This window comes from Chaetodon auriga, chromosome 9, assembly GCF_051107435.1.
Source record: "Chaetodon auriga isolate fChaAug3 chromosome 9, fChaAug3.hap1, whole genome shotgun sequence".
Taxonomy (NCBI): domain Eukaryota; kingdom Metazoa; phylum Chordata; class Actinopteri; order Chaetodontiformes; family Chaetodontidae; genus Chaetodon; species Chaetodon auriga.
Genome location: NC_135082.1, coordinates 12,578,716 through 12,600,570, shown reverse-complemented (window position 1 = coordinate 12,600,570; position 21,855 = coordinate 12,578,716). Strand labels below are relative to the sequence as shown.

Genomic DNA, 21,855 nt, shown 5'->3' with positions numbered 1-21,855 from the left:
GGTATCACTGGTGGACTTACACATTGTGTCTTGAAAGATTACTATCATGTGTTCCTGTTTTTGTGTCCAGCCCTGTCTGTGGAAATGTGGAACATACATACCATAACTCTTGAGCTGATTTGTGTTCCTGTTGGTTCTCAGGGAGGCTGCTTTCATTCTTTGGTGAAGTATCTTTCTGCGTTCCTGCTGCTGATGATAATGATGAACAAGATGACAAAGACAGCACATCTCCATCCATGACAGATCAAAACTTCATAAAGTGTGAAAAGAAATTAAAACACTGCGAAGCACGCAGGGCGAAGTTTCTCTTCCTAAAGTCTGCGCCAAGCATGTGGTGGAGAGTAAATAGTGTCGTCAGTATTGATACGTCGCAAAAGAGGAAGTAGCCGAGAGGCACATGATGCTAAGTTATGAGAATAGGAAGTGACACTGACAACTGTTTCAGCTTTATGTTGAAGAGGGTCAGTCCCATTGTGGTGAGAGGCTGAAATGTCTTGTACCTTACACAGTCTGACTGTACTGTACTCAGAATGTTTACTGAGTTGACACGTTGTTCTGATTTGACATCATTTGGAAAATCTAGGAAACCCCACTCAGTGTGTGTGTGTGTGTGTGTGTGTGTGTGTGTGTGTGTGTGTGTGTGGGGCCATGTATTACTCATGTTGTGGGGATTCGCCTTCCTTATGGGGACAAAACACATGTTAAGGTTAGGGTATTTGTTAACGGTTAGGCAAATTGTGATGATGGTAAGTTTCAAAGAAATGAATGTAAGTCTGTGTAATGTCCCAAAATTAATAGAAACACGATTGTGTGTGTGTGTGTGTGTGTGTGTGTGTGTGTGTGTGTGTGTGCGCGCGCGTGTGTTACCTGTTGGCTGAGCTGTTATCTTACGCTTTTAAATGAGCAATTCATGAAGGAGCGGGAGAGCTGAATAGATATGCATAATTTTTTCATGATTATATATTGCAGGACATGTAATTGATAATAATGGTTACGCATACATTTATTCATGACAAATAATGATAGGGTCAGGCCGATTGCATTCACCAGTCTGCTCATTACTGGGATTGAGGGAAGTGGGCTGCAGCAGGTTAATTGGGAAATCACATGTTCATCCAAGGAACAATCAAGTAAATTAAAGGATTTTTGTTAATTATGCTCTCTTAGTCAGGCTAAGCTGTCTTTTATTAACGCTAAGAAAATTAATTTGCTGACCTCGTTTGCTACACGCTCTCCTCCCCCGACTGAGTCCAATGGCAAAAAGATGAGCTGCAGTTCAGTGGCTCAGATGTAAATATCCTGCTCTCTCTCATGGTGTATGTTCAGAGTTCAAGGGTAAATAGAAACAAATCTCCCACACCTTTATCAGTGAAACTTGTCAGCATCACTGCAGTATGTCCTTTTCACTGGGAACCTGCAGGCAGTATTCTGTCAAGTCAGTTTTATTTACATAGCCTGATACCACAGATCAGTCTGCCTCAGGGGGCTTTACAATCTGTACAGCATACATATTTAATAAGATAAGAACAGATAGAGATTTTTAAAAGGTGTTTGGTACACAAAAATGGACTCAGCCATTTACATACAGGACAAATTTCAGGCTTCTTTTTTTATATTTATTCAGTGAATTTTTGCAAGTTTAACTGTTACTTTAAAGCATATAGAACTACATACACTGTAATGATATAATGAATAATGTTTTTAATTTGTATTATATACATACATCTACATTACTATCTACATTACTAGAAGATGCATTGTTGTATTTTTGATGTGTATGTGTGTATAGTATCATGTAATCCCGAGTTTGATGGCTGAAGGTTTGTCATGACAAAGCTTTAGTCGGCAGCCATGCTAGCAGCTCTATAAAGCTGCACTTAAGCACAGCGGTGCTTTGAGCTAAATGCATCATCATCATGTAAACATGCTCCGAGTGACAATGCTAACATACTGTTTACCACATTTGCCACCTCATTTTAGCATGTTAGTGTACTAATGCTAAACAGCTCTTAAGAGAAGTACAACTGAGGTTGTACTTTGTGCCTTTTAACTTTTAATGGAAACAAATTAATAGCTTCTATTAAATTGCTGCCCCTGGTTCCTCAGTTTAGACAACAACAGTAAACTACTGCAAACAGCTTTTACACTAGTGGAAAAGATTTAGAGTGTTTTTATCTGCTGTGGTATCCAGAGGGCTGAGTTGAAGTCTGTCATTTTACCATCTGATGCACCAGCATGAGATAAAAGCAGGAGAGGCAACAAAATGTGTCAGTGCTGCCCAATAGGTCGGACTAGGTCCAGTGATTCCATTCACATGCCTATGCCATCTATCATGGACGCCAGTCAGAGTATTGCTGTGCCAAGCAGAGGCTTTGCTGGGAGGCCCAACGAGGGAGTAGTGATGCAGTGCCTTTATTGACCCAAGCCTCTGTCAAAGCCAAGGACAAATGGGCTGCTGCTCCACGAGGGAATTGATTTTTAGTCTGAGAGGAGATCGTGGAGAGGAATAGAGAGTGTCCCATGGAGTGAGGACGACTAGGAGGTGGGTAGTTCTCCCGGGTTACTGTCGCTCCTGTATGCGCCTGATCTGAATTCTTCATTGGCAGCTAAACAAAAAAAGTCTGGGTTTTTGAAATGGATTATGACCAAATTAGGCTCTGAAGCGCTTGGTCTCTGCAGATGAGCTCTGACAGTTCCTACCTGTTCAGTCTCCAGCTGCACTAGTTTGACCAAGTCTACCAGAGTCAATTGAACTGTTCCAGGTTCAATGTCTGAGTGCATCTTCTCTGTATGTCTCAACTAAGATCTGACAAGTGTGTGTGTGTGTGTGTTTGTGTGTGTGTCTCAGTTGCTTGACTGTTGGTGAGTGTGTGAGTGCAAGCGTAGGCTCTGGAGAATTTCTGTCAAAACTCAACAATGCATTAACTTGTCATCTCCTGCTTTACCGCAAATGGAAGTGACTCACAGGGAAGCATGCATGCAAGTTTGCATTCACTCACAACCTCTTGCATACACACAAGCATAATCTCCAAGTACTTACTAGTGCTTAATGTACGCACGACTGCTCTTATTGGAGCAGTGAAGTAGGATTGCTGATCTTTAATTGCACTGACTAGCAAATCAAGAAAATACTGAGAGTGAATTCCTTGTAGATCCACAAAGAGAAATTCTGTATGAAAAATATTTCCTGAGCACGGTGGACTGTCACACTGATTATACTTACAACATATAAAGCATGCTCTTGTTTGCGTGCATCACATAAGAATGCAGGAAGCAGTGAGAAAAATAAAGAGATGAGGCATAAAACATTCGTGTCCCCCTCTGAAAAAGAATGTGTTAGCATGCAGACCGAAGCAACTGAAGGCCATTTTAAATGCAAAGGCTGTCAATAATACAAAGGACTCTTTAATTAAGCATCTGATGGCATACTCAACCTTCCCTTCGGTTCGTAATATTAGCATGAAAAGAAGCTGTTTAAAGGCACAAAGCAAAGCCGTGCTGTTTCCAGCTTTGAAATTCTCTTGAGTAAGGTCAGGGTATCTCAGCTGCATGCAGCATTTCATCAGAAATGTTCTGCACTGGGTGGCATAAACAGGAGGGAAACAAACAGGGAATCTATTAAGTGGACAATGTTTTTGGAAAATAGGTTTGTACAGATAAAGAAAACACCGCTTCTAAATTGATATTGATCACCTGTAATGATGCACCACTCATCTGTGTAACATTTCTAAAGGCACTAACCCACAAAATTCCAGACTTTTGCTGATTTACAGACATGAAAAAAGATTGCTGCAAAGTCAGAGACAAAAGAAACTGTGAAATGTCTTGTAGTTAGAGATAAAGCTGGAAGTGTCGACAGGCAGGCAGGCCGGCGCAACGGCTGACAGAGAACGATCAGCTATTGTGCCGTGTACTATTCAGAACAATGAAGGTTGAATTTATAAATCTGCTAACTTCAGAACCCTTTAACTGATCAACCCCCTCTAGTTTTAGAACAAAAAACACCAGACACATTAAGAGTGCAAGAGCTTTAAAGGGGAACTCACACATCAAAGTCTGTTTGAAGCTCTTGGGAAATACTGCTGCATATGTGAAAAACATTGAATGAAGCCTTTTATGGCTTCGGAGTGAGCTATGCAAAATCTGATATATTGCCTCAAGTGATGTCATATGAGTCAGCTTCAGCTGAAACCAAGGACTACAAGAGTTAGAAAGAAGTGAGTTTACCTGACCTCTGCAGCCCGCTCCTCATCCTCAGCTTGAGGCTAGTAGCTCAAGGCTACATTAGCTTCTATTAGCATAACCACATTTCCAACTGAACTGTAGGCAGTTGGGTTGCATTGTGGGTAATGTAGGTGTCAAGTTTTGACAGAAAGAATACACACAATTATATATATATATATATATATATATATAAAAATGTTATTTTCAGTTTTGATCTTTTTTTTGTTTTCAACTGTCCATCGTGAATCTGACTGAGTGCAGTGCTAAACCGATTCTCTTTTAACAGATAAGGCTGGTGAATATTTAATATTTTTCCTACAGTGAACAAATCCCATGAAAAGACTAAAACCACCAACTAGCTTATTTTGAGCCAATCGCACATACACCATCCTGCTGCTTAAAATAATCACTGGAGCATACAATGTGTATTAATCCTCAGCTAAAAATGGTCCCAAACAAATGCAAAATTTGCTCTTGTTTGAGTAATGTGCTGGAAACTACTGTGCACTAATGTTTCAGAAAATGACTTGACCCTCTCCTTTGTGTCACTTTCCAGTAGGAACCAGTGGACGAGGGGAAGAGAGTCATGACAGGGTGGGGAAGTTGAAAAATATTGAGAAGTGGAGTAATGAATTGTTGCTTTTGGATTTTTCTTGTAATTTCTTGACCATAATAAAAAAAATTTGAATAACATCGGGTTTATCCTGTAAGACCTTTGAGTGGTGTGTTTGTTTTTTATGAAAGAATTTTTAACCCTACATTCAAGAGTCCCTTCTAATTGCATCTGGGAAGCCCTGTGTTGCAGACAGGAAGGCAGATTGAGTTCAGCAAAGTTTTAATGTGGCACTATTAATTTGGCCGGTTAATCACAAATGCTCACTGTTCTCCATTAACTAAGCTTTTAATGCTCCCATTAAAAATTAACGTCACCCTACTTTGCACTTCAACATGGGTGAGCTCATTAGAGACAAGCTGTGAATGGCTCTCCTCTGTCCGGCCATGACTGAATACATCAAGACCCTGGTTCACTGTCTAGGTTATATTGTTGGGCAGAAAATCTAACCTAGTCCCCTTTAGTCAGGTCCATCATTATCTCCTTGTGTAATCTAGATCGCCATTGCAAGAGACATATATGTCCTTCATGTCTTCTTTCCTTGTCTCCTTTCGTCCCTCCCTCTGTCCTTCCTTCTTTCTTTCCTCCTCTATTTATTCCAGCAGGATAGAGGGATGTGAGCCAAACACTTTGCATATCTGGCCTGGACCTCTGTCGAGTAGTTATGACCCCTATTTATCAGTGGTAAACTTTATAACAGGTGACAAAAAGATAGAGCAGCACTGTGTTCTTCTGCTGCTTACGCTGTTAATCACAATCACGGTGAAATGGGAGAACTCCATTGAAATGCTGCCTAGATCTTCTTCACTTGAAGGTATGCTATGGATACTTTTTCAATATTTGTCTTGTTTTTCTGTCTTCAGGGCAATGCTGGGCTGCAACCTTTGGGCAGTGCGGGTGTAGGCCCCTGCTAATGACAGCACTAAGGTGAGGTTGGCACTTTATAAAAAGGTAGTGACCAGGTGCCAGATGGCAAGCAAGCAGCATGAATCAAAGAGGAAAAAAAAAATGGTGGACCCATCATCGGAAAAACACAGATGTAGCGAAATGCCAAACAGACAAAGCTCATTTCAAAGTGAGAGTGAATCTGGGGTTTGCTTTCACCTGCTGGCTGTTGGACAGCTAGGTGCCGGCAGCTAGCTTAATTAGCTTAATAGTAGCTTGCAGTGTGCGTACGAACAATATATCTCTGGTGGCGTTCAGCTGGGGAGTATGGAACATCCATCAACACACAAATCTGTTTCTTTTGTGTGTGTGTGTATAATACATATCGTACAGGTAAAAGGCTGAGTCTAGGTGTGAGAGCAGCAGGAGTTTGCAATATCACAGCAGGATGCATCCAAAAGATTTCATTTTCCACATCTCCCTGCACTCTAATCTGTGTGCCGGCTTAGAGCTGGAGCGTCGAATTGAAAGTGGGAGAGAGAGAAGGGTCGTATGCAACATGCATAGCATCCGGGTACCTGAAAAGACGTCAGATCAAAGAATGAAACCAAAATAGTCTCCGTGCAATGTAGAATTTCAGCACCACAGGGCACATTTGACCCCTTTAAGTCTTCATTCATTACAGAATATTATTAGAATGGCTTAACAAAATATATATCAATGATCATATTTGTAGCATTCGAACAAAATCTGACTTCCCCACAGAAAGTCGTAGCCATTCGTATGTGACTCCATGCTCTGTTGTTTTGGCCTTTTGTGTTTACTTCCTCTGAGAAGTTCGTCCTGGGCATGAGGAGCGGAGCTGCCATCTGACACTGACAGTTTGAACCAGTCACTCAGTGAGAGTCATTCATGTGCTGATCACTCTGATGGCGATGCAACCTGATGTACTACTGATCCAGCAGACTTCACACTAACCATGACAAGAAGCACTCTCATAACTCTATTCTGCTGCTTCTGCAGAGCTAGTCTCTCCAGTGGTCTGACATTAGTATATGTGACATGCCATATTTCCTGGCCAGCCCCTTATTGCATTACAATTGCTCAGGCATATGAATGAACGCATAGAGCAGCACATACTTGATGAGACAACAGAAATTCCCATTACAGAACAGTGTGTGGCCATTATGGGGCATGAGCAAAGTAAATAGAAGTTCCATGACCTGTGAAATATGTATTTGTATGAAAAGCTGTGCTTGTGTGTTTGCTAAAGGAATATAGAGAGAGGTCTCAGGGGATGTGGGGCGGGGTGGCTTCAAGCCTGCAGGCTCTGGATCAGCCTGACAGGATCAATGGGATCAATTAACATAGGGGCCGAGTGAAAGCAAACACTATATCAAATCCATCTGTAATCCACTATGTGTTTCTCCAGTGTGTGGGTGTGTATGTTTGCACAGGCCCATGTGCATACTTCAGATCAGCACCTGGAATGCAGTGAAAAGTAGATGCCCGGTCTGAGCAGATGAAATGTGATAAAGAAAAAGAAAGAATGTCAAATTCTTGAAAAGTTAAGATAATTAAATTTAGAGTTCAAAATCTAGGGTGCAAAGACAGAAATATCCTGATTTTGAAGCTGGGTTTGTGGCATCACCACAATGGATATATTGTACATGTTCACGCCATTTTCAGCTTTAATTATAATCCCCACAGGAGCTTTTTTATTCATTATATGGTATAGAGCAATGAGGGAAAAGGTTGCCTTGTCTTGTTTCTAAATAGGAGATTAAACATGTAGTGCAATTGCTTAGTTTACGTTCTGTCATTTATATTGATAGAGGTCATCACACCGAGAAGAAGGTTTGTAGTGGAAATATCTTTGCTAAATGTGTGTTACTGAAAAGGAGAAGATTACTGAACCCTCCTTCCACTTGAATGATTTTGTCTTCACTATCAACTATCATCAGAAACGTGTTGGAGAAAACACAAGCAGCTAAACCTTAGTAATCACAGCCTTTGTCTTCTCCACATGGCGTCTACATAGCTGAAGTAACCCTGACGCGCTTACACTTCTGTGTGTATGCTCCTACACCACAACACCTCAATGCATAAGTATGAATGGTATAGTATAAATAAAGACTGAATGTTATACTTCCTGTCATTAGGACCTCCCTGACTGGCAAAGGCCCTCAATTTTTAAAGCCCAGTTCATACCTTTGGTATGAAAATGTAGTCCCCAAAACCAATCTGTAAAAAACCCAGATGAAATCATGCAGAGTTATTTTCTCAGACATGACAAAGCTCCTCCAGAAGACATTATACAACCATTTTCACAGGCTGAGCAGTGCTCCCTGTCAGGAATAAATTAACTTTGACTCTGTAAAATGAGCGTGCCCGTTTTAATGAAACCTTATGGTCTGCCTGCGCTTAACCTATCCAGAGGGACCAGATGTGTTCATGCGACAACATCTTCCAGCCAGCCATGCGTGCAAGGAAATGTGAAAATAGCCATTTAGTGTATATTCACTGTGGGTCTTATTATGCCGACAGTTTTGGGTGAAAAGCAGTTTTTGTTTTTGTTTTTTGCAGAGAATCAGATAATGATTCTGTGAGACAAATACCTGCTCTGGGCCTGTTGTAGTATATAAGGGCATTATCCCTCCCAGGTTCCAGATAGTTAGTTTCTGCCTTTGCCCGCTTCTCATTTACTCAAAGCCAATATGACTATTTATGTGTGGGCCTGGGAAATGATAAATGATAGTGTGATGCCTAATAAATATGAAATCCCTGGATCATTAGCTGGATTAGATTGGAGGGAAAAGTGTATAATCAGCCCATGGATGCACTGTAGTCTGGGAGTCATCGATATCCTCATGTCAGTTCACCCTCAGATAGACAGGCATAGTTAGAGAGACAGAGGGAGAGACAGTTAGAGCCGGGGTAATAAGAGAGAGGAAGAGAGAGGTCTACAACTATTAATTCAGTAATAGACAGAGAGCAGGCCAAAGCAATTACAGAATATGACCATCTGTTTAGCATTCAAATGGGACTGCTTTTGCCATGGACAGTGAGGTTGTTTAGTCTTAGAGCTTGGAGAAGGCTGCAGGATGTGAAGGGGAGGAAAAGAAATGAAGCCTTCCTGTCAGTAGAAAGAAGGCTAGGAGAGGGAAAACATAGAGGATGAAGACATGCTTTCCTGTGTTGTCAAATTTATTGCGCTGACATCCCCTTTCATCCAGTGTTACCCTTTAGCCTCCAGCCAAGGCTCAGAGATGGTAGAGAAGTGGTGCCACGGAGTGCTGCAGTGGGCCATCCCTCCAGCCCGCTGACAGGCCAGTCGATGTGTTTAATCAACCAAAGACATGCTATAGGGAAACAGGCTCTGCATCAAAGAAGTGCTGATACATTGATTCACCTCACCTCCAGCCATAACAGCCTATCTACTTTGCCTGATCCAGGGCAGCCACATGTACACATGCTGTTGTCATGACGGAGAGATAACCTGAAAGAGAATATATTAAGCAGGAAAAGATGTTGCTGCTGTAAGATCAATATGGTGTTGAAACACTGCTATGTTCTAACATCAGAACAGGATGGAATTGATCTGGACCTCCTGTACAGTCCAGGCTCCTAATTTCAAAGACCAATTTTGTCCTGAAACTGTCCGTGAAATACACATCAATATAAAATGTGAGGTTAAAAAGTTTCAAAGCCAGGCTGCAATGCTGACTGTAAGGATCCTCTCATCTGCTAATGCTGCTAGATTTGGAAGCTCCTCCAAATCATAAAGATGAGATATTATCTCCTCAATGCAAGGGCTCTGTCTCGCTTCCACTGTATCCTCGAGGGACCTTAAAAATGAGCAATAGAAGATGTCATTGTCTTTCATGGGACAGTAACTTTTCCCAAGCAGCTTTCTTTAAGCACTTAAAGTATTGAATTCTCTGAAGTAGGGGAATGCACAAGGGTTTACAGGATGAGATGAAACAATCTGTACTAAGACACGTATTCACATGTCCATCATATCAACGTCATGCTTTCACAATATGTCACTGAGCTATTGTCTCTGAAGAGGTTTATTTCTGGTGCAATTTTCAATGGCAATGTGGGAGATGGGTTTTCTTTAATGTATTCTTTCTCCTCATCCTCTGACGCTCGCCTTCATGCCTTGAATATTACATGGAAGATAAATCCTGCTCATTTTTTCTTGTGTATAGGCAGCGAAAATAACAAAAAATAGATTTCTTTGAGGATATGGCTTGTAAGATTACATTTTCTCTTACATCATCCTTTTCCATCTGCTTGGAGAGCACTCCCAGAAAAGGGGTGGATGGAAGCACCGCTGCAAGCCTCTAGGTTTCCTTATTCGTCCCACTGCCCCTCGCCCCAGCCCGGCATCGTTAGCTCACCACGGGCCTAATTGGGCTGTGTCTAATAACTGCCGTCCCCAGGGTGTGCTCTAATGAATAGAGAATATAATTAATGCCACGGTGACGGATATTGGCTCACTGCCCTCAGGCAGGACCTGCTCAGCATTCAACTTCTTCACCAACTTATCTCCCTCTGTCTTTTTCAGTCTCTGCACCCAGTCCGCTGAGCGACCAGGGCATTATTAGCATTGTGTATTCACCCAGGTTTCACCCATTGGGCTGGGCTCCAGACTGATTGCTGTTCTCTAAAAGCTACAGTTGTGCAAACTTCCATTGAAGATAGCTGATCGAGTGAAGCCCTGAAATTGCCACTGCCTTGATATTAATCTTATTGTAAACAATGCAGTGGTTGTCTGCCCCTCTGGAGGACTTACTGTGAATTTTAAGTGTGTTTGTGACTAGCCGTGGGTGGATGCATGTATGTGTGTGTGTGTGTGTGTGTGTGTGTGTGTGTGTGTGTATGTGTGTGTGTGTGTGGGATACCGGTGCCATGTCAGCTTATGTGTCAATGAGGCATCCAGGTGAATCCAACAAAAGATGGAGGAGTGAACAACCAGCCGCTGTGCCCCTCACTGAGCACACCTACAGGCATTCATCCAGCTGTCTGGCGCTCTGCCACGCCTCACAGGAAGACGCTGATGGATTCACCCTGGATCCTGCCCTTTCTCCTCTCTTTCTACGTCTCTTCTCTGCCCTCCCGCCTCCATCTGTCTACCATCTGCTCCATCCCTCTAAGTTCCTCACTCCCATTTCCCCTCATATACAGTTTGATTTCACCCTTCTCCCATTGCTGCCTCACTTGATCTGTCACCATGTTAGCGTGGCTTGGTACAGGAATTTGACTGTCAGGATTTGCAAGAAAGTGCAGGAAAATGTTTTCCAGAAAAGGTGATCCTCACTTATTAATTCAGTCAGTCCATCTGCTGCCGAAACACAAGAGTTCAAGTTATTCTGTGGGCATTTTGAGCCCGGGAACAGCGCTTCATTGGAAAGACAAATAATTTGTGGCACACTACCGACCCCCAGTGGTAGCTCAGCACCACTACATCTCAGGTATGATTACTTTCAGTTTGACTGGCAGCCTCTCTGGCCAGGCATGAGTCCAGGATAAGCTCTTAATGAGCACCCAGTAGGGAGCAAAATGAGAGAGGAGAGAAGCAGAGGATAAGAAGATCTGGAAGAAGAGAGAGAGAGAAATGGAAAGAGAAAGACACAAAGTTGGCAGGATACGGAGTTGCAGTAACTGGGGTGGGGGGTGAGAAAGTTCTAATAAGGTGTTGCTCTGTTGCTTCAGTTGGCTTGGTTAAGCTAGGACGGTATGTAATGCTTTGGCAGGATCAGAGAGTGCACACCGAGAGACACCATGCTAATGGCCATGCAGAGATGGATGGACAAATGACTGCACATATGCCCTTGTTTGCCTTTGTACCTGCATGTACTGCATGAGTATGTCCATGTAGGCACTTGCATGTCTTTGTATGTGTGTGTTTAGCTCATGTTTGTTTGCCGGAGTGAACAGGGCCGTGGTTGCCTTGGTGCCGCTTCCCTTTGACTGACAGGTCATTAATGAACATGGAATCCCACATATTTATCAAGCTGGCAGAGAAAAGCCAAACCATTATGTTAAAACCATTAGCAGGAGGCTGAATTCATGACATGCATGGTTTCATGCCAGTTGACTGAAATAGCTATAAATGGATTAAATTAAGTATGCAAACCTCCTGACTGACGTAGAAGAAATGCTGCATTACATTTGCAATTTCACACAAGGTCTTGGCCTTGCAATGTATTTCTGCTGGATAAAAATAATGTCTTTATTTGAACAAAAGGAAGATTGCCTTTCCCTTTTGCCCATGTGTGCATACTACTGTGTATGTGTATGTGTGTATGGTGTGTGTGTGTGTGTGTGTGTGTGTGTGTGTGTGTGTGTGTGCGTGTGTGTGCGTGTGTGTGTGTATGCATGAAAGAATATTGATGCCGTGAAAGCTTCCATTCAACATCTTAACAGTACAGCACACTACACTACACTACACTTCACTGCACTGACCTTGGCTGTAATTGCAGAAGGACCTTTTCTTTTATGCATTGGTCACCACGATAGAGAAATTAAATGTCAACCAAGCCTGAGGGGGAAGAAGCAAAGGATTGCACTGTATCGGATTGGAAGCTATCCAAAATGTCCGACATTCAGTCCTACTGTTCCCCATGCTACCCTGGAGAGAGCCTCACTCACAACATGTCCACCCACGCACACACACACACACACACACACACACACACACACACACACACACACACATACGCATCAACAAGTACTTGGAAAGACGGCAGAAACAGTGAAACTCTAGAAGATCTTTGCAGGTGAATGGTTACTGTCCACCCCCCAACATCCCCCAAAAAGTAAAACTCTCACTGAAATGGATACTAATGGCATTCTGTGGGAGCCAATGGAATTGCAGAGGACACATTACACACACATCCATTCATTCATGTCAACAGGAGCTGAATACACACACACACACACAAATACACATACTGTATATACAGTCACACATAGACACACAAGCACTTGTCACCAAGCGCCACAGAAGACAGAGGTATTGAGAGCATTCACATTTAGAGGGGAAATAGAGCATGTGGTGACAGTAGAGTGGTGGGAGCGTCCAGGGGGAGTTGGTGATGTGCGGCAGAGAAGAACAGCTTTGAGTCAAGGTTTCTCACAGTCACGGGGGGAGGAACACAACACCAGGCTTTCTAAAAGGGTTTTCTGATTCAAAGAGAGGCTGAGACCTTTTTTTGGTCGTGCACGACTATCACACCACTACAGTCGAGTGGTAAATCTTCCGGCACTTGAAACTGATTTTAGATAAAATTTCGTTCCTTTCTATGGAGCGACTACACCGGTATACTGCCAGGACTTGTGTGACTGGTGGTGATACGAAATACCAAATGATGCAACATTACATTTATATTAAGTTTACGTTTCATACAGGCTGATCGGGAAAGGCTTTGGATATTCCTACATTACAGAAGTCCAGTTTACAGCACGAAACAGACTAATTTCGCTGATATCAGCATCCTGTCAGTTGCTATTTACCATGTGGCACACAGACAGATTGTTGCTCTTTCATGTTGTTAATGTGTCACGGCAGATTTTTCTCCTTTCCCTCATTTTTTCATCGGTGGAGCAGTGAGACTTTCTTAAAAATTTGAAATCTTTGAAAATTGCAAAGCAGAGCGTTGAATTCTAAGATCAGCAAAAATGACCTCAGACAAGCATCACAGAGCTTTTCTTAAGGGCCAGACAACTTTTAATCACATACCGTGTTTACCATGATCAATGGTCTCCCCAGCAGTGGCCACAATACACAGTAGTTCTCCAACCCTAAGACACCTAAAGCAAAGAGGACTTATAATCCAGAGTGTCTCAAAAAAGTATTTTGCCTTGTCATCCCAGCAATTTGTTTTCTGTAGGTCTCACTGCTAACTTAACCTGTCTCGAAGGAATTCAGTGGATTCATTGCCAGCATTTTCATCTTTGGCCAGGGCTTGCTTTTGCAAGGTGGCTTTAGCAAAACGAAAGAGGTTTTGTTTCCAGGACCTTGTGACCTGAAAATGATTTAGAATCCCAGAGACAGAAATGCAGCTATATTGAAGAAATCTTTGGTTTCTTAAAACCTTCCCGAGGAGGTCTGAGATGAGTTTGCCTCTAATCATGAGCGGAGGATAAGCCCACCACTCACCCAGGCGAAGTAAAATACAAAGCCTTTTGAGCAAATTCCCTCAACCTTATGGAGAGCCTGCCTAATACTTCAAATATATCGTGTCAGTCAGCAGCACACATGAGAGTCAGAGGACAACGCTATGTAGCATGTTTTCAGAGTCTCTGCAGGGCTGGACGTAAACGGATGGTCCTCTGCACCAGAAATCTCAGAAACTAATGCTCAAGAAGTTTCTTTTATTTGATAACTTCACTATCATCCAGCAATGGATGATTTATACATGGGACTGTCTGGTTAGGGAGGATCCTTCAAGGCCCCTCAACACCTTTAATTCTCAACATCTCAGTATTAAATGATGAGTCATCTTCCAAACCCGATGTGGGAAGCTGAATTTGGCCTTATTTTCCCACGCGACTTAAGCAGAAACTGAGATAGTTTGACTTTTAACTGAAATTAATTCAGCTGAAAACAGATAGTCAGCACTATCATATTGGGCAAAAAACAAAAAAAAAAGCTACTGTTTGGGGTATCCAGATAGCTCAACTGACAGAGCGTGCCCCCCAGGCTGTGTCCTTACTGCAGCAGCCCGGGCTTGATTCCAACCTGTGGCCCTTTGCTGCATCCTCTCTCTCCCCCCTTTTCCACAGATAGTCAGCATGTCGAACTCCTCCATCTCCTTGAAATTAAACAAATAAAAGCTGTGTCTTTAACAGAAACTGGCAGCCGCGGTCTGAACAAACGGTACTTATCACACTTTGAGTGACACCTTGTCCTGCTGGTGAGCCAATTACACTTTTTATGAGATGCCATTACTGTGCTGTGTGAATGTTTTTTGGGGACAGCGTAGTTGGGAGTGTGTGAGTGTGTTCTTCTAACCTGAAATTTCTCCCAGAAATCCAATCACGCTGTGAAACTCAGCTCAGTTTGTCACACCTCAACGACCCCTGCTTGTAATCACAGTGTATTCTGGAAACGTTTCAAAAGTCTAAAGGTGTATGAGGAGAGGTAATACGGTACTATTCAAAAAACAGCTCCCTCACTGTACACCACTGGAGGAGAAGACAGACACTGTGTGCATTTTGCTACTTTGGAAGGGAAATGCTTAGGCACAGCTCTTTACACATAACTACGCTTCAATCATAAACAGTTTGTAATAGATTTCTGAAGGCATCAGTGCAGCTGTAGTCTATTTCTTTCATCTGACTGAATAAACGTTTTTTTAAAATAATATCAGATTTGACTCCTACTTCTGTTCTAGTAGTCTCTAAAGGGATTGTCAAATGCTTTAGAGCTTCTCTTTAAAAAAAAAAAAAAAAAACCATTTCTGAGTAAATTCTGCCCTTGGTTTTGATTCATTTCTGTCTTTGAAAACAGATTAAAAGGTGGAATCATCCCATGGTCCGATTCGATCACATACTGTACTGATCCATCCAAAAACCAGAGAGCTATGTTTAATCTTCTGAATAAAGAGCTTTTGATTATAAAAGGTCTGTACATTTCTGTGGGATCAAGGAGAAATTAACATACATATACTGACATACTGAATACCACTCTGCCTTGTGCATAATATCTGAACCGTCTTTCCACTGTACAAACATGCTTAATGACCTCCCTTCAGTTGCCACGTTCAACACGATGAACTTGGATCTTTGTAACTTGACTTCAGCTCAAGATAAAAGGCTGAACCGCCTTTTTCTCATTGCCAGGTCGTCTAATACTGACTGTTTGTTGACGCCCCTCCGCGTCTCACACAGACACACAAGGTAATGAGAACGGTCTGGGAGAACAGGCATTCATGAAAATTTGGGGGTATGAGGGTGGGGGTCAATGTCACATTTGTTCAATATTTTTACTGTTGACACAAATGAAACCCTGTAATATGAAATGGTTATTAAACTCACTGAGAGTCAACATTTCATTCAACAGCTCATTGATCTGGAGTCAACTGATGATGAGATTCTAGTTTCAAACAAACTGCAGGGTAGAAAAGTCTTAAGCTAATTGTCATAATGGCCTTTTTACGTCCTTAAAATCAACTTTTAGAAATAGTGCAATCTGCTAGAAAACCATAAGAAATATTTTTTTAAAGCAAGCATTCATCTGCATATTTTCTGATATTGTCCCAGATACCAGAAGTACATATAAAATTCCTTCCATTTTTCAAGAAAATACCAGATATGACAGCAGTCATGTGTGGTATCACATCAAATGTAATAAATGCAATGCAACAAATCAGCATTCAAAATGTTAAATTCTAAGTCAGCTGCAGGGGAACACAAAAAAACTACCTTATGTCTGCTGGCGATCATATTCTCTAAAACAATCATAAGAAAGTGATGTATTTTCCATCCAAAACCATCTTTCTGTCAAACGTGACTTACGACGAGCTAACAGCCATCACCGAATTACACTCTGAAACTCTAAACAGCCCGACAAACACTTTGCATCAGGCTAATCATGAAGCCTGACACGCTGTTGTACTTCTAATTAAACATGTAGTGTTTTCCGCTGCTTATTAAGCCAGTTTGGGGGCTTAATAACACAGCAGGTTACTTTAACTATATGCATCTCAGTAATTGTATACACCCAGCTGAAAAGGAAGTTTCCTCTTGAGGTACTGAATATTTTAAACCATCACTGTTGTTGGCAACTACATCAACATAATATCCAATAAAAATTACGCATTTAATGTGAGATATGCTTGTCTTAAACCATTAGCCTGGTATTTGGTATTTTAATCATTCTGTGGAGAGATGATACCAGTGTGTTCATGTGGTGGAAAAAAATGCAGCATTTTAACATTTCAGAGCTGCCCTTGAATGCAACATCCCACCGGAAACAAATTATATTCAGTGTATAATTCATTTGTATACTGCCAGATGCAGTTTTGTCTCCAGCAGAGCAGCAATTGTTGCTGTCAAGGGATGGCGTGCAGGGCTGGCAACACTGCCAACTAATCACATTGTATGTAATAGCCAATTGTGGATCATGAATATTAATATGTGTTTATGGTGTTCCTTCATAGATATGCTCGTGGAAACCGACGAGCTTCTAATGAAACTGAATAACCTTTGGTGATAAAAAGCAGGAAAATATATGTTGCCTTCATGCCAATAAAATTAGCATTCAACATGTGTGGCTGCCGATGATTGAAAGTATAATCACACTGATATCATCAGACTGCAGTGTTTACGCAGCTTGACTTCAGTTTTACCTTAATTGCATCATAACCACATTTCAGAAAAACATATAGACTCTGAGGCTGAAGGTCCATCAACCTAATAAAACTCAGTGACATCAGCTTCCCTCTACCCTGCTAAATTTTCACTAACACGAGGCTCTGCATTACCAGAGCAAGTGAAAGAGAGGAAAGCAGAGACACAGATGATAGAGGGGAGAAGGTTTTTTAAAGAAGTCAGACGAGGTGGAAGAGTGGTGAGGAGATAATGTGACCAAACGTGGAGATGCTGCAGCACAAACCGGCTCTGAGCTGACGCTGTGACACTGTCTCCAGAATTAACACAAAATTAGCACATATTATCATAATCCTTTCCTTTCTTCAAATTTTCATGATGTCTGTCTGTCTCAGTCTCTCACTCTCGTTTCTTATTTAGTCTCCGTATTAATCCAGTGTCATTGCGAGTCTTTGCTTCCACAGTGAACCATAGCTGAGAGGCAACAACTCCAAATCCACTGAATTGGTTTTGCTGCACGCGCTGATAACAGCTATATGGCATTAGTGATTTAAGAGATAAAAAAACAGTATGTAATATATATATATATATATATATATATATATATATATGTGTGTGTGTGTGTGTGTGTGTGTGTATATACACACACAAAATGTATTAAAGAGTGAAGAAGCCAATGAGGAGTTAGAGGATTATAGAACAGTGACTAAGGCTGTTGTTCTGCTCTGAGGTGACTCAGCCACTTATCGAATAACTGACAGTCCCAGTACGGGTATAAACTGCACTGATAAACGTTGAATAACTGAAAACAAGACTGGATTACTGATGGAGGTTTACATCTGTGGTTTTGAGTGAAATGTGTTTACAACAATTGGATGTATTTAAATGAAGTTTGGTACAGACATTCATGTCCCACTGTGGATGAACTGCAGTAACACTGCTGATCCATTTTCCTCTTGTACCATCATCAGGTCTCTCTGATAGTTTAGCGTTTGACAACATAACCTGCAAAGTAATAACATTCCCATCACCCTCTACCATGCTTAGTGTTTAGGGCTAATTAACAAATGTTAGCATGTTAAGCTAAGACAGTTGCTGCACTTGCTGGCCCCTTACTTGTGTGCGACCCCAAGCTTTTCAGTAGCCCCACCCAGCCACCCTAATGAAAAAATGTCTTTTTTATCTACATGCAACGAAAGGCTGCTCGCATGTGATTGGTCAAAACCACTCAGACTCCACATGGAATACAAATGGCAACTATGAAACTTCCAATACCAAAAATCTTGTCCCTTCCCCATAGTTTCTGCATTTATATGCAGACTGGTCATAGAGATTAATAGTTGTTAGTTGAAGCCATTATTCAACTAGTCATTGCACCTTTGTGATTTTCATTTGATTATTGAAATGCATATTTTGTCCTTAGGCTGAGAAAGAATAGTAGTAGTAAAGTAACATTACCATGCATTTCTAAAAGTCTCAAATTCCAGAAAAAATACAAATGAGATGACTTCAGTGTCCTCGATAATGGCTACTTCCCTTGCTGCGGGCTTATCTCAGTTAATATGAAGAAAGCATTATGGTTCCATACCTTGCCCTGTATTTAAGAATAATGTCAAACTTGCATTCAGCATGTCCTTAAATAAGAGCAGCATATTACGTGCTGTGTCTCCACTACTCTCTCACTTTGCCACTCCACCCTAAAATCAATATCCATCTCTAGAAATGGAATGCATGGGGGATTGAAGCGCTCATTGAAAGCAATGATGCCAGACTCTGGGACAGATTGGCAGAGAGATCCTCCATCGACATTTAAAATTAACTTCACACGCTCACATGCATACAGTCCAGAGACATAACGGCTTATGCACATGTGTTTCGAGGTCCTATGACATAGAGAAGCTCCCCTTCACGCCATCATCAAAGACCTACTGTACAGTTTCTGTCATAGACCCACAAACACACACACCTTCTCCCTCCATCCTGCCCCTCCCGGCTACTACTGGTGGATAACAACGTCATGCTCCTGCTGCCTGGCAACGCCTCTTCACTGGAGGACGAGAAGTGCTTCATTGTTTTTCTGCCATTCACAGCAGCTGTCTCAAGGTCCCTGCCTCGAAGGGAGAAGAGGACGCCTTTCTCTGTTTTTCTTTCTGTGTGCATCTGTGTTTGTGTGAACCTGTGTGTTCCTCTGAGACAAGACGGGCATGTGCTGAATGAAAAAACACACGGCTGACCCTTCGGCACAGGAGGGAAAGAGTGTCCAAGGCCTCTATTGGAGTGCACAAAGGTCCCCCGGCTCACTCTTGTCTCCTGGAACTTTTTTTTTTTTTAACATTTTGAGACATGTGAGGGAGCTATAAAGACGGATACACAGAGGCGATGAAGACCCAGTGGGAAAAAAATCCATCATTGGCATGGTTGAAGTATCCAAATCACATAACGCTAGCTCACTCGTGTCCTGTTTAGCTCCAGCTTGGCTGCAGATGAATAAAATGTCACCTATCACCAGGAGCATGGTGTCTCATTTTAACCCCAAAGACATGTCTTCAGCTCAAAGATCAGGCGTGTTTATCACATGCACTCTCTCTCACGCTCTCTAACTTTCTTTCTTTGAAAGTCTCAGCAGTTTCAAAGCAGTGTTCTCATCCGCCTTCTCCTCTTTACACTTCAGTGCCTTCGCGGAGGAAAGTCTCCCAGCTGACCCTGGATTCTTACAGTAATGACTGTCCTATCAAATCAAAGGAAAGGCTATTCTGTGTGATAAACAGCACACAAACATCTTACTAAGGCATACATATGCTCTTAGTATGCACACACATACACCAAAGTGTGAGGGACAAAGCAAGGCAGCGGAGTGAGAGCAGGGACACTTTTGCACTTGAAACCAATTGCACCATCGGGATCAGAGCAGATAAAACGAGGTCCGAGGGAAAGAAATAAAAATGCCACTCCATTTTTAAACCTTTAATATAAGAGCCGCAGCCTCCCTTTGATTCTCAAGGCCTGTAAATTGGAGAGATGGCGAGAATGCACCTTATCTTCTCTCAGCACCCCGTCACTCTTTTGTGTGCGTTTTAGTTGGCCTCTGAAAGAAACTGGTGTCTCTGATAATGGTGCTCAGTGTCTGACTCTTTCACCTCCATTTAAAGGAGCATTATTACTCATTCATGTGGGCTGGAGGAGCAGGGAACAGTACAGCTTGTGATACTTATTTGTCACTCTGTGTGAGCGGACAGCAGGCAATTAAAGGCCACGTATGGTCCAAATATTGCAAAACATTAAACTGTGATTAACAGGTTGATGATGAATTTGAGGTAAATAAATCAATTATGCATTTTTTTCCCCAATACCTTCTTCAAGCTCCGTTTGTAAATGTCACTGGTTTATTTATGGGAAGGTGTGTTATCAGAACACAACAGGAACACTGAACGACATTCGTAGCCATTTTTAAAAATCATGGAAAATGACTGTTTTCATCTTCACGCTGAAGCTGCACTGGTGCACATGCAGAAGATGTTTTGACTGTTAATGCTCAAATTTAGTCTTTATGAGAAATAATTAATTACACCAAATCTTCTCAATAAAAGCAGCAACCTTATACACCAAAACAGACTTTCTATCCGTGTTACAAACATAACCTCAGGACTATTAAATGGCTACAGCACATTGTGTAATGATTAAAGGTCATTGTTTTCACTCTTGTAATTGGAGCTAATTTACTGAAGCTTTCCACAAGAATAGTTTAATTTGTGTTCAGAGAGCTAATTATAAAATGGAAAAAAGAAAAACAAAAGCTTTAGCCCCAAAAGTGGTAAATAAGATTCATAATAGCTTCAAAATCTGATACTGTTGGTGTAACATTCAAGCCCACTAGACATTGTTTGCTTCATTTGACCAAACTATATCGCAGCACTAAAGCATGCTGTAAGGGACTGTTAGAGCTACAATATTAGTGAAGCAACTTTAGCCTTAATAGACTTGTGGGCTTGGATGATTAAGGGTTTAAACAAGTGATTGATGGCATGTTGTGCTGCCTTAGATAGCTTAGAAAAGAGGCACTTTACAGGAAAGTCTGCATGGAGGAGCTGCATTCTGAGCACAACGTTTTGTACCTGAGGAGATAAAGATCAAAGCAAAATGAAAAGCATTAAAACCTCCGAAGTTGAAGCTCTTTTAACGAACTCAACATTTATTTTGGACTGTTTTACAGGCTTGATTTTATATTTGGGTTAAGGGAAGCAATTAGTGAGTGAAGATAAACCCTAAAGACCTGATGTAGATGACATCTGACCACAGCAGAACGTGTTTTTTACTCTGGTGTGAGGCACAAGCACAGTGGTCTGTTACCACGCACAGAGAGGGAATTATTGGTCCCCTGTTCTTTCTAAGTGACTGTAACAGCTTGGTGGCCAGGCAGGGTGAATTTAAATGACTCACATACAAATATGCAAGAAATGTTTTAACTAGAGAGCATGTACTGACCAATGCTAAAGGAATGATTTAGAGGTTCAGTATTTTCATTAGCCTCACTTAACACTTCTGACGAGAAGGAGAACTTTAAACATTTTTAGCTTTGATGAAACACCATCGAACCATCTAAATATTCCTTTTTTTAAGTGCACAGAGACCAGACAACAAACCAGGACTCAGTGAAAAGATGAATAATGCCTCCTTCCATAATGAAACGTAAAAGCTTTTCGCTGATTTATGGTAGCAGTTAGAGGCAAAAGCGACTTTTTAGGCTGCCATCAGAAAGTAATGTTCTGAATAATGATATATGCTGCTGGCTT

The 21,855-nt window shown here is 41.7% G+C and overlaps 1 protein-coding gene across 2 annotated transcripts in view; it reads right to left on the bottom strand.

Annotated features, from left to right (window-relative positions):
• The window catches only part of LOC143325735 (uncharacterized), a 155,775-nt gene that overhangs the window by 7,289 nt on the left and 126,631 nt on the right, over positions 1 to 21,855 (bottom strand). The window contains exon 5 of one of the 2 annotated variants that reach the window (XM_076739028.1): positions 102 to 189. Coding sequence is in view for 1 of the 2 variants with exons in the window: in XM_076739027.1 (XP_076595142.1) it covers positions 102 to 238 (137 nt within the window). In the remaining variant the exon portion in view is untranslated. Of the gene's footprint in view, positions 1 to 101; positions 380 to 21,855 lie in introns of those variants that run through there. The other variant, XM_076739027.1, reaches the window with a different exon arrangement.